Below are 13,864 nucleotides of genomic sequence, written 5' to 3' on the forward strand. Positions count from 1 at the left end.
AGGTCGGACGTGACTCAGACAATTTTGTAACCGGCATGCATCTCGCGGCCATCACTGGTGATCGTTTCTGCCAGAATTTGCTCATCTCAAATAAGTCTATTTCTTTCGTAAATACTTCACAACACGGAAGTAAATTGATACTGACTTCCCTGTGAAATCAAAAATGATATTTCTTGTTGAGTATTGTAGTGTTCGTTCTGAACAATTTATGCATGTTTTTTTCCTTTTTTTTTGTATTTATTTTCACTTATAAACTTTAATCATAATCAGAAAATGTACTTCTGCACTATTGTGGCGATCATTTTCTGATGATGTCAGTTTGACAGCTTGGGCTTGGCATCTGTTAACCCCGCCCCCTGCAACTGATGATTGAAACGCCTACTTTTCTATATCTAATCTAAGCACAGTGGACACAATGTCCCACATCTCTTTACCCATTTTCGGATTTCTGTGAGTGAAGGCCCAATATTGGCTTCAGAAATGATCTTCAAAAACGTATGGTTTTAGATCATGCACGCTAGCCAAGTTGACCGTTACAATGGAATAGGGGAGAGTGGGGTAAAGTGAGACATTTTTTACATTTGCTCCCCTCTAAGCGAGCTAAAATGATATATCAGTCAAATTTACACATTTCCCATTAATTCAGGATGTTTCCTAGCTATGGAAATTACCAGAATGTATTCAGGACGAAGAGCAGTGAAAATATGATTGTTTTAAAAAAAGTGGTCTTGTGTCTCACTTTACCCCAGCTTAGGGGTAAACTGAGACAGACCAGAAAAATCAAGGGGGTAAAGTGAACCAGCTCGGGGTAAACTGATCCACTTACTTTTTACACTCTGAAACTACTATAACAGCACATATTGTAACAGATAAAATCCTGACGGCTAGCTTGACAACCACACATTCCAGAACTAATGTTGGACTAGTAACAGAATCAAGGGGATTGGTCATTTAAGAACATTATTTTTCTAAACACTTGAAAGTACAGTAACTCTGAACCAAAATCAAATACAACATAACATAATTCAAAAGTTATATTTTTTGGCCAGTTTTTGCCTTTATTTAACAGTGAGTTTTGGAGAGGACAGGAAAGTACAGGGAGGAGAGAAGGGTATTGGATCGGCAAATGACCACGAGCCGGGAATCAAACTCCCAGAAAGTGTGAAAGCACCACATGTCGGAGCGCTGCCCACTGTAGACCATTGGCTCCGACAATTCAAATTTTTTTAATTAACATTCAAATGACATATAGAACCAGTTAGATTAGAACGCAGTCTGGGGGTCAGAACAAAGGACCCTTAGAGCCAGCTAGTGTCTGCGGGTCAGCGCAAAAGACAATCAGAACCATCTATCAATATTTCTATCCCTTGCAGCTGCTCTTACTGTGGGTTCACACCAGACGTGAGTTCAACGATTTGTGCAAGTAGATTACATTCAAAGTTAATGCAAAGACACGATCAGACGCATCCTCGCCTGGGGCGATGCGAATGACGCCATATGAGCGGAGCATTTGCCGCGAAAACACGCACTATTCACCTCAAACATGTCTTCGCCCAAGTTGAAAATATTTATCTCGAACGAAAAATTTGCATGACACAATGTTAAATCCCGTGAGTAATCTAGAGTGAATAATGCTACGTACACACCAAATGTGGGGCAGTGCGTTACTTGATCTGGATTACTCGCAGGATTTAACATTGTGTAATGGAATTTTTCGCTCAAGTTGAATATTTTCAAATTGGGCGAAGACATGTTTGCGGCGAATAGCGCGTGTTTTCGTGGAAAACGCGCCACCCATATCACGTCATTCACATCGCCACATGCGAGGACGTGTCTGATTGCGTCTTTGCATTGACTTTGTATGTAATCTACTTGCGCAAATTGTTGAACTTGTGTCTGGTGTGAACCCACAGTACCATGATGCCTCGCGTTTGGTGTGTACATAGCATTAGAGAATTCTTTCCTTCCTTGACCTAAGCAGCTGCACTCTCCATCTCCTCAAGGGGTGTTTTTCCCCAGGCTGTCTTCCTGGTGTATTGACTAGGCATAATGGTTTTTCTGCAATGTTTATAACATTAAAAATAAAACATATGTAATGTAATATTACATTAAAATATGTTTTAGACTAAACTGAACTTGTGCCTCGTGTCTCACTTTACCCCACATCATTTGTCTCACTTTACCCCACCACCACATTTTGGAAAAAAACTCTCTCTCTTGGAAATTCAGGCTAATCTTCAGCTAGCATCAACACAAGGTTTTATATGTTGGTAGTTCATAAACATGTGTGATATAAGTTTTTCTACCTGAATCAATTTGCTTTGGCACAACAGTTGATTAAGATGACAGCAATAAAATTTACTTTTACAAGCAAAAAATATATTTTTGTGAAAAAAACATGTTAACCACAGCAGCATGAGGTCCTGTCCTTCATGGCCAAGGGGAAATTTGAGGGGCTTAAAAACATAATGGTCATAGGACCACAAATGTGTTCCGTTGCCTAGATACAGGGGGTGTCTCACTTTACCCGATGTCTCACTTTACCCCACTCTCCCCTACTAAAGGTTGCCATCTCCCTAATTAAAGTATGGGGGACAGCATAAGCCACGTCCACTAATTCCTTATGTGATATTTCGTTTCATTTGGAAATACTTCACAGTAAGGAAGTCGATCTCAACTTCCTGTTCAAGAGGACTTTATAGATTGTTTTGAAATGCATACAGAAAATATGTTGGAGAAAAAAGGATCATGGCTATTAAAACATTGGCGATCAGTGCTTTATTAAATGCAAAGTTTCTTAAAACGAATTTAAGTTTGATTTTCCATAGGAATTAAAGAGGAAACGTGTTCAGTACATATTTACTATTGCAACCAATCAGTTTTTAATAAACAACCAAACATACGTTTACTTTCTGTTTCTTCCCCCGCACAGATATTTAAATGGCAGATATGAATATTCACATGCTTGTTTGTGTAGGTGAACATATAATTCGGAAGGATCTTCTCTTGTCATAATTAGCGTTAGCCGGATGATAGAGCAGCCCGTTGTCATGGCGACGGCTGTCCTGACACGCGGGTGGTGTCTGCTGAGGTACGGCCTGCTGGTAAAGCACGTGTGGCGCCCTCGTGTGGTCAGAGAAGCAATAAGCACAGGTTTCTGTCGCCCTCGGTCTGTCCTGATTCACACTGCCCTCCTGAGAGACATCATCTTCCCGAGCCATCAGAGAATCTGAAACAAACAATACCTTAACTAAACGGCCAGTAACCAACCACAATGGTTAAAAATTGATTATATAGCATTGGTTTCAAAAGAATATTAGGACCCATTTAAGTCTGCCCAGTTCAGTTTTTTGCCTTTTTTTCTGACCATACTTTAACCGTGATATTTGTAGTAAATAGTAATACTTATGATAATCAACCCCCCCAAAAACATGACTAGACTAACTGTAATAAAACCAAAGTTAAAGGGATAGTTCACCCAAAAATGAAAATGCTGTCATCATTTAAACACTTCTATGTTGTTACAAACCCGTATACATTTCTTTGTTTTGATGAACACAAAAAAGAGAAATTTGGACAAATGTCTGTAACCAAATCATTTGTGGACCCCATTCACTTCCATAGTAGGAAAAAAGAATACTATGGAAGTAAATGGGGTCCACGAACAGTTTGGTTACAAACATACCTCAAGATATCTTCCTTTGTGTTCATCAGAACAAAGAAATTTATACAGGTTTGTAACAACATGACGACAGAATTTCCTTTTTTGTGTGAACTATGGGACATGGAAATGTGTAATTTTTATGCATTTCTTCTTCCATTATATAGCGTAATGACACATTTTTGATATTTACAGCAAAATTGGTATTGTAAACCACCTAATGAAATTAAACATGGTTTTATTGTAGTAAAAGTGTTGTTAACAAGGATTTTAGCAGAATTATTTATTTTGAACTATCATTTGTATTACTGTAGTTTTACTAAGATTCAATGTTATGGTTGCTACTGTATGGTGAGACAATAATACATTTGTGGTTACTATCATGTTAATAGCTAATAATACCATAGTTAAACTTTAGTTACTGGATAGGTCATTTTGCATTAAAAATGATGCGAATGACATAGCCTAAACGGTCTTCCTTTTCTTCATTTATTTTTGCAGCCATGAAACAAATTAAAATTTTAGTTTCTGGACCAGGAAAACTTGTTTCAACTTACATTTAAAAAAAAAAAAATACTATAAGTAATTATTACAATAATAATAACTAAAACAAATAAAATAGAGTGCATAATTTTTGCATCCACTTTTTAAATGAAGTTTTACGTGAAATTTTAAGCAATTGCAATTTTTTAAAGTAAGTTTTACCTGGAATTTGAAGCAATTTAAGCTTAAAATTAGCTTTTTTAAGCAATTGCTTAAAATTCCATGAAATTAAAACTTACTAAAAATGGATATAAAAGTCCACTGCCTAGTTAGTTATATTTACTAAAATAATTCAAATAGTTTCAACCAAAAATTATTAGGTTAATTTCCTTATTACAAATTTTACAGGATAAAATTAAGTTAAATTTACTTAATAATTTGGTCATTTAGAAATACTTATTACTTTGTGTTATACTAAAAATGTGTTTAAAAAACAAGATTTTTTATAGAATATACTCGTTTTATTTAGTTAAATTTACTAATCCACAAAAAATTTTTTTACAGTGTAGTTAGTTATATTTACTAAAATAATTCAAGTAGTTTCAACCTAAAATTATTCATTTAATTTCCTTTTTACAAATTTTACATGATAAAATTTAGTTGAATTTGCTAAATAATGTGTTTATTTAGAATTACTCACCTTTTTGTGTTATTTTTTACTAAAATTTGGTTAAAAACAAGAATTAATTGTTTATAGAATTTACTCATTTTATTTAGTTAAATTTACTAAGCCACAAAATCTTTTTTTTACACTGATTGGACTTAAAAAACTATGAAAATTGTAATGTCAACAAAATTTTTTAAGTTGCATGAACTCAAAATTCTAAGAAAGTTGAAACTATTTTTTATGTATAAATATAAACAGCGCACTCAAGCTATACATTTTATCAGCATAAATTATGCAGTGCTGTACCAACTGAGCTACAAGAATAAAAAACATTTTGAGTATTCATACTGGAAATCCTGGAAAAGTATCCCTGCACTGTAAAAAGTGAAGGTTGGATTAACTTAAAAAATTGCTTTAATCCCTTTCAGTTAAAAAATGTGTATAACAAAACTTTAAAAAATGTTTTAGTGTTACCAGTTCCATTTATTTGTTTAAGTAGATCCAACTTTCACTTTTCACAGTGTGTAGCCTATATTGCATGGTATTACAGACAAAGTGAAGAAAAACATGTTTTAATTATTCCACTGTACTTTTTTGATAAGGAGTATATTATTATTCACCTTCAGATGATTGTCCATGTTTATTTGGCTTCTGGTGCTCCTGCTGGTGTCCCTTTGCTCTCTTCAGGAGAACCAGTATGGCTGCAGTCAATGTGCACGTGAGCACAACTATACAGAGACCCAGCAGTGAATACAGCAGCAGCTCTGAGTAAAGCTCTGCTCGAGCTGTCGGGTGCCCTCCTGTGCTGATCGACTGTACTGCAGACACACCGTTAGGTCTCTGTGACACGGTCACTGCATTTGTGCCTGTATGACAAACACATTACTCACTCTTCCAGCACAAAATATAAAGACTTAAATGTTACAGACCAAGTTTAGGGTGATTATTATAATAACCTGACATCCTGATGTAATATATAACTGGTTACTCTTCACATGGGCAATTGCTCATATTAGCATTTGTTTATTTGGCAGACATGTGGTACGTTCAATGCATTGTTTTTATAATTAGTTTGTATTCTCAGTATCAAACCCACGCCCTTTGCGTTGCTAATGCAATGCTCTACCGATTGTTCTGGAACATATACAATAGAAACTACTGCCTTAACATTACCTACCCCAGACTATAAGGCAGGGAATAATGGCAATATATAATGGCTAAAATAAAAGTAGCAAATCGATAGTAAAAACGTTTAATGTTTAGGAAGGAAAAGAAAATCAACTTTAGCTGGTCACATCTATATGGCAAATATTGTTAATGCAACAGGCCTATTAGTCATATATGGGTGAAATATTACTAATTCAGACAACAGGAATCAGTATGTTCAGCTATATAAGAACACGTTTGTACATGGTGTCTTGTGTTTTACTCACTCTTGCACACCCCTGAGCAATGCGGTGGGTGACTGCCACACAGCTCTGAGCACTTCAAACACTTCTTCAGCAATCTGTCATAAAACTGGCCAGACACCTCGTTGCATCTCCAGCCCACTGCCAATACAAACATCAAAGATCCTTCAGTAATAATTTAAAACCTTGAAAAACTGAATGTGCATTCAACTATTTTCATTAAAGGTAAATTGTGTAACTTTTTGAAGGATCTCTTGACAGAAATGCAATATAATATACATAACTGCCAGTGGTGTATAAAGATCTTACAAAATGAACTGTACTGCTTTTATAACCTTAGAATTAGCTTTTTTTATTTACTTATAATGCGGGTCTCCTTACATGGAAGTTGTCGTCATGTTTCTACAGTAGCTCATAATGGAGAAACTGTTAGTACTCTAAAAACAAACGGTGCTACATAGCACTTAAAGTGGTTCTTGGCTCGTAATCATAGAGGAACCATTTTTAGTACTATATAGCACCTATGAACAACGCCAGGGTCTTATAGCACCACCATAGCACCACATATGGTTATGGTTCTACATCGGTGCTACACAGGTACTTCATCTGTGCTATATGTCACTTAAAATTGTTCCTCTTTATTTACGAGCCAAGAACCACTTTTAGTGATATTCAGCACCGTTTGTTTTTAGAGTGTACAGAGCGTGTTTTGTTACTATGTTGTCTCAGATGGTGAGGTGTTTGTCATGTGGCAGCTATCATATGCTTCACTATGCATGAAAAAAGGGGTGAGCTGTGGACTAAGGCTGAGCTGTTGGCTGCAATTCACAGTCTCACCACTAGATGCCGCTAAAAGTCCCACATTGCACCTTTAAGCACTGTAGGAGAAATTATGCGGAGGTTGGCATCACTTTGTGTTTATTATATGAAGTGTCTTTATTATAAAAAAGGAATTGAAGTTATGTGCCTAATGAATTGCTTTTTCTTACAATAACACCTGCCATATTTAATTAAAGCAACCTTTAATAGGTAAATATCAGGATTAGGGAGCATAAGACAGGTTACAGACAGTGTAACTTACCACAGTATTCTGAACAGCGTGTGGGAATCCCTGAAACATTACAGCGCATGCTGCAGGGCATACACTCTCGCAGCAGCACGTCCAAATACTTCCCCTCTGTACAACTTTGTGCCATTTATTAATCCCTGAAAAATACCTGCATGTATTTTAAACTCATTATTTAATTAGTCTTAGAAAATTATTCAAACGGGTTGCATAAAAATGCTCCTTAAAGTCTGTGTAAAGTAATTTCAGAGATCTTCTTCTAAATACATGATCAATGTTAAAAAAAAACGCATTGCTGAAATATATTGCAAAGCCTGTGAACTATGTAGTACTGAATTGTGGAGTTACACTGTTTAACAGTTTTTCCAGGTTTTTCAGAATTATTTGGGCGGGGCTAAAACGGAAAATGGCCCCGCGCGTAACATAATTGCGAGCATCCTTTCCATCTCTCTGATGAAGCCAATACTGAATTAACTTTAACTGCAATTCATCGACTGGCCGTTAGAGGTGTGGCTCCAAAAGGGAGTCAATTACAATAGACCTTCTTGTTAAAATGCCCAACTTTACATAGAAAATTATATGTTTACAGCCTGGTACAAAAAGTGATGTTGGTCTATATAGCAAATTTTTTCCTTCATGACAACTGTGAGGTTGGTGAACTTTTTTGTAACTCATCCGTTTAAATTATATTATAGGGACCTTCCACTTTTTGTTGAAAATATGCAAATTTTCCAGCTCCCCTAGAGTTGAACATTTGATTCTAACCGTTTTGGATTCCATTCAGCAAATCTACGGGTCTGGCGCTAGCACTTAAGCATAGCTTAGCATAATCCATTGAATCTGTTTAGACCAGTGGTTCTCAATCCTGGTCCTGGAGGCCCACTGCTCTGCACATTTTGGATGTCTCTCTTGTTTAACACAGCTGATTCAAATCATCAGCTCATTAGCAGAGATCGTATTGTCCATCAGATAAGAGAGACATACAAAATGTGCAGAGCAGTGGGCCTCCAGGACCAGGATTGAGAACCACTGGTTTAGACCATTAGCATCGTGCTAAAAAAATAACCAAAGAGTTTTCCTATTTAAAACTTGACTCTTCTGTAGTTACATTGTGTACTAAGACCAACAGAAAATTAAAAGTTGTGATTTTCTAGGCAGATATGGCTAGGAACTATATTCTCATTCTGATATTATTTTTTTGTTTTGGTTATTTTTTTTAGCGCTAAGCTAATGGTCTAATCAGATTCAATAGATTATGCTAAGCTATGCTAAAAGTGCTAGCGCCAGACCCGGAGATCAGCTAAATGGATTCCAAAACGGTAAGAATCAAATGTTAACTTTAGGGGAGCTGAAAAATTAGCTTATTTTCAAAAAAAAGTGAATGTCCCTTTAAAGGAGCATTTCACCCATAGAAACATTAATCTGTATTGAAAGTGTGTCATATTTGTAGTCGAAATGTTACATACATTTAGAATGTTGTGCCTATTTGACCGAGAAAAGGGGTGTTTGTAGTCTCACCCCTCAACAAAGATATTGGACTTCCTTCTTTCAATGATGCAAAATGATGATTTTTACATCATTGAAAGAAGGAAGTGCAACAGTGAAATCTGTATTTCTCCTGTCTCAGCGGCAACTGAGGAAATGATGCTTGACCATTCAAAAACATGACGCCGGTCACTACCGTTGAGTCAGGTGGGCGTGGTTTCAACTACCAGCCACCTCAGCTTAACACACGTCCCGCCTCTTTACCCATTTTCGGTTATCCGCTAGCTTTCAAAAAAGCTCTTCGCACACCTATGGGTCACAGACACTACGTTCATATTTTTTTTACAGTCTATGTGGCAGTGCCGTGGTTTTAGCACTGTAAGCCTGTTTTTCTACGATTTTAATAACTTATCTTATTTTCCTGCTGATTTTTTTTTAATCATTCAAATTAGTCTGGGTGGCTATTAACACAGATTTTGTGGTGTGACTGATAACACATTTATTATCTGACTAGTTCACAGACTTTAAAATCATTTCAGCATTATGGAGCAAAAGCGTAGTCAGTAGTTTAAAAGATAAACGTTTTTAAAGCGCACACATGTCTAGTCACATTCCAACATTGATTCCTGGAATAACAAACACACAGTTCAAAATGGAAACAAACATACAGAGATTGGAATTTTGTTGAATATTCGAAATGAAATAATATGTATGCTTTCAATCTACATTCTTAAACATAAAGGCTCTTCTAAGGGTTCTTCAAAGAAACATTTACAATAAAGGTTCTCAAAACAAACATGTTTGGGGCCCTCACTCTAAAAAATGCTGCGTTTCAACACAATGTTGGGTCAAAATAGGGACAAAACCATCCGTTGTGCTAAATGAACCCAATTTTTTTTATATATTTGACCCAGCATGTTTAGTTAAAACAACCCAGCACAGGTTAAATTACAATACAGTGGGACCCAACGCTGGGTTGAAAATAACACAGAATTGATGTTTTTAATGCCGCACTCAATGACACAAACAGGATAATTTACAAAGAAGACCTCATACAAGATTTAGGCCTATTGTTTACAGCAAAGTTAAAGATATGCACACAACCATTTTAAATAGTAGCATTTAAAGATTCACTGTGGTTTACCAAACATCTATATACTGTAATTCTAAAAACAACTACTACTACATTTCATCGATTACAAACATAAAAAGCACTGAGAGTATTAAGTTGTCTAGTACTGTATATGCCAGAGGAAAATCATTTTTTCAAGATGTTAACAAGTTTTGCACATCTGTAAATACGACTAACATTTCTACAATTCACAGTTCTCATTACATACGCAAGCACTTACCCTGACTGAGAATGGAGACATTGGGTGGTCTGTAGTTAGGTTTCTGTGCGTGTCTGCATCATTTGTACTGATAGATCATTTGAATATAACCACTGAGAGTCTCATGAGACTACACTGCTACTGCCCTGAAAAAAACTTCAGTACGATTAATTTGACTCTTAAAATAAGATTCATTTAGTGGGTACCTCACAGCAATGTCATAGAAGAACCTTTAAAATCAGTGGTTCCTGAATAAGAACCACTTCTTTTTTACCTTGTTATAATCTGTAAACCATTTTCCACAAAGAACCATTCATGAAACAGAGATGTTCTGTGGATGTTAAAGATTCTTAAAGGAACATGCTTATTCACTTATTCACTGTACCCCCCCCCCCCCCGCGAGTTAGAAAAGTCCATACATTCATTTTTTATCTCCGTGCTTGCCTTAACTCTGTCTGACGCAGCCACCGCTAGCCTAGCTTAGCTTTAAGACTAAAAGTAAATGGCTCCAGCTAGCATACTACTCCCAATAAGTGACAAAATAACGCCAACATTTTCCTATTTATATGTGCGTCAGACAGAGTTACAGCACGCACGGAGATGATAAAGGTATGTATGGACTTATCCAACTCTGGGGGATACGATGAATAAGCTAAATTTCCAAAAAGTCACGTGTTCCTTTAATGGAAACACATTATGACTGTCTAAACGTCTCCCAAACAAACAGCAGCTGCTGTGTACTGTTGATCCATCTTTCATATAGCCTATTTGTATAGACCGTTTCATCAGATCCGCATGCATTGTCGGTTACGTAGCTGAACCGAAGTAAACTTCCAGTTTGTATTTTGGCAAAATGGCTAAACTGATCTCTGAAAAAAACACTTTGTTGAAAATAAAATGTTTTGGTTTGCTAAATACAAGGGGAGACGATGAGCATGGATCAAAACTGTGTGGAGAGGTTTGGCAGCCAGGCAAGAATGTAGCTGTACCTGACATTGTCTATAGCTGATACAAAAGCCACTAAACATCATCTCTTTCAATTGTAAGATTAACCGAATGCTCCCAGCACGTATGATTAAATATTAAATGAAATATTCATATTTTCGCTTCAAATCTGCTTAATGCCAGTCTCAGACCATTCAGAAATACCACTTTGTTGGAAGAATCCATTAAGAAGTCTGATAAAAATTCTCATTTACAAGAAAACATGTCAGATTGTAAAGTGCTTAAAGGGTTTTGCATCTAAGCTCTTTAGCTTTAAAGAGCATTTTGAAACCATTATTAGTCATTATGAATCTTTTTTTAGAGGTTTTTGTCATTATAAGATCACTATCACACTTTTCATACTATTATTATCTTATATTGTGATGTTACACTCATTCCTCACAAAAATCCCTTACGAAAAACTTTTTACTAAAGTTAAAACCAAAAAGCATGGTTACTGAGGCAAAATCACAGTAGTTTGTAGTAAAACCACACTGTAAAAATGTCAGTAATGAAATTACCGTATTACTGGGTATTACTGGCAACTAGCTGCCAGTAACTTACTGTAGATTTTACATTTGTGTTATTTACTGGCAGCAGTTTGTTTAAAGTTAAATGAACATTAAACATTTTCAGTCTTTATCTTCTACAGTAAGTTACTGGCAACCGACAGTGCATTGTTTTGCTTATAGTTATAATAAAAAAATGGTTACTACATTTTTACTATGGTTAATTTTCATAAGGATTTCATTAGAAGTTCATCATAGAACTATCTAGTCAAATGTACTTCAAGGAATCATTTATTTCTTACATTTTTATCATCTAGAGAATCTTTCTTCACTGCTAAAGTTCTTCATGAAACCATTCAGCCAAAAATGTTTCTGTAGCTTCTGTGTGCTTCGAACTAACATGATAACTTTAATGTACTTTAAAGCAAACCAAAATATTCTTATTTATTTAAATATCTACTGTACAAAATACATTTCTTTTTGTATGCTCTCAAAAAAGACATAAACACCTTCACACTGTTACATAAACTAAATGACTCAACAAAGCATAAAGAGGGAATTATTCATATTAATCTGTAAAGTTGACTCGGGTTCAATATGAAGATGCATTATCCTCCAGGGACACGCTGTTTATGTTTCATGGGTTTAGTCTGTTATCCATGGATTACTTCATATTTCAATTCATAAAAATGATTCATCTTTTTAATCTACAGGTAGACAATGTGAACTCTCCCACGCTTTATTGTTTTATTGGGCCACAAAATCAATTCGGTTGTGGCTATAAATGAGTCATCTTGTTTCGTTAAACCTGAAACTAATCACATACACATTTAAACACATCCTTGCACCTGCAGTCTGTTTAAATAGACCTGAAGTAGACAAAGCACACAAGGGTGTTTCGTAGACTGCCTACAGAAACCTATTAAAATAGGCAACAGGAAGGAGTGGAGTGAGACGGGGAGACCATGACACTGCAGTCAGAGCTCTCGTGTCACTGCGGTTCACAGTTTTTGGAGCAGTGAAGCTGAACAGAAAAGACAGATGGTGGCTCGGGGCAGGAAGAGCAAACTCAATATTCTACACCTGTTGACTCAAAGCAACAGTAATGTCCTCATTTACTATACATGATGAATTAATTAATGCCGTTCGTTTCATTGTGTGTCAGACACATCATCACGTTTTTGTCACGTTATACTGAGATTGTGTATGATTTTAAAGATGTGTCACCTATGTGTTACATTTGAAACTGTCCAACTGTTAAGTGTTTACCATAACTTTGGGTGTGTTAAAAAGAAAATGTATTAGCATTAACTTGCTTGGATTGTGCAACCCTGGACCACAAAACCTTAAGTCGCAACGGTTGTAGTAATAGCCAACAATACATTATATGGATCAAAATTATCTATATTTTATGCCAAAAATCATTAGGATATTACGTAAAGATGTAAAGGTCACATTTCATGAAGATATTTTGTGATTCGTAAATATATCAAAATGGTATTTGTCAATAGTTATATGTGTTAAGGACTTCATTTGGATTTTCTCAATATTTTTATTTTCATCCTCGGATTCCAGATTTTCAAATAGTTGTATCTTGGTCAAATATTGTCCTATCCTAACAAACCATACATCAATAGAAATCTTATTTATACGGTGTATACATCTAAATAAAATTATGACCCTTATGATTGGTTTTGTGATCCAGGGTTACATATATTCAGTATACTTTATATATTAATTTGATAACACTTTACAAGAAGGCAGTATTAATGCATTAGCTAACAATAAACAATTATATTATTGACATTAACTAACATTGACAAATAAAGGCTGAAAAACTGTAGTATTGGTGACTATTACTTAATGTTAATAATTAAGTACTAATATTAACAAATACAAGCTTATTGTTACCTTTAATTTTAATATGATTTTGAAATATTATCTTTAAGTTGTATTTTAAACCTGAAAACAAATGTTGTTGTCTTACAGAAAAGTTTTATTTTATCATTTGCCTTTGCTCACTGACATTATTTTCACCTGCAATGCGATCAAACAAGCACTGAAGTAAACTGACAGTAAATATAAAAATAATGCATAATCCATAAACAGTGCAAGCCACAACTTAGCTATTCAAGATCCACATACTGTATGAAAAAACGAAGTTTATCCTTTAAAAACAGGTCCAAATTTGGACAGCAGAGGGAGATGTTTTGCAATACTTAATGTTTTGTGTCACGTTATCTAATATCAGGGATATTTTGTTGGTTTT

At 35.4% G+C, this 13,864-nt stretch overlaps 1 protein-coding gene across 2 annotated transcripts; it reads right to left on the reverse strand.

The window, feature by feature from the left end:
- Window positions 1–2,769: 2,769 nt before the first annotated feature.
- On the reverse strand, window positions 2,770–10,187 carry LOC135734495 (tumor necrosis factor receptor superfamily member 13B). Of its 2 annotated transcripts, none has more exons than XM_065253344.2 (5): window positions 10,124–10,187; window positions 7,302–7,426; window positions 6,245–6,361; window positions 5,432–5,677; window positions 2,770–3,229 (listed from the first exon to the last, which is right to left on the reverse strand). In XM_065253344.2, exons 2-5 carry the CDS (start codon window positions 7,414–7,416, stop codon window positions 2,958–2,960), a joined length of 750 nt encoding a protein of 249 aa, XP_065109416.1. In that variant the 5' UTR covers window positions 7,417–7,426; window positions 10,124–10,187; the 3' UTR covers window positions 2,770–2,957. The 2 variants fall into 2 exon arrangements, with proteins under 2 accessions (XP_065109416.1, XP_065109415.1); XM_065253343.2 differs by having other exon boundaries at window positions 7,302–7,437; window positions 10,124–10,169.
- Window positions 10,188–13,864: the final 3,677 nt, after the last annotated feature.

This window comes from Paramisgurnus dabryanus, chromosome 1 (assembly GCF_030506205.2).
Source record: "Paramisgurnus dabryanus chromosome 1, PD_genome_1.1, whole genome shotgun sequence".
NCBI lineage: Eukaryota > Metazoa > Chordata > Actinopteri > Cypriniformes > Cobitidae > Paramisgurnus > Paramisgurnus dabryanus.

What these genes read in the sequence shown, in the direction of transcription:
- LOC135734495 (XM_065253344.2), bottom strand. Translation starts at nt 7,416, where the DNA reads ATGGCACAAAGTTGTACAGAGGGGAAGTATTTGGACGTGCTGCTGCGA. An exon ending in TTGCTCAGGGGTGTGCAAGA is followed by an intron (nt 5,678 to 6,244) that starts GTGAGTAAAACA and finishes TTTGTCATACAG; the next exon opens with GCACAAATGCAGTGACCGTG. An exon ending in ACATGGACAATCATCTGAAG is followed by an intron (nt 3,230 to 5,431) that starts GTGAATAATAAT and finishes TGTTTGTTTCAG; the next exon opens with ATTCTCTGATGGCTCGGGAA.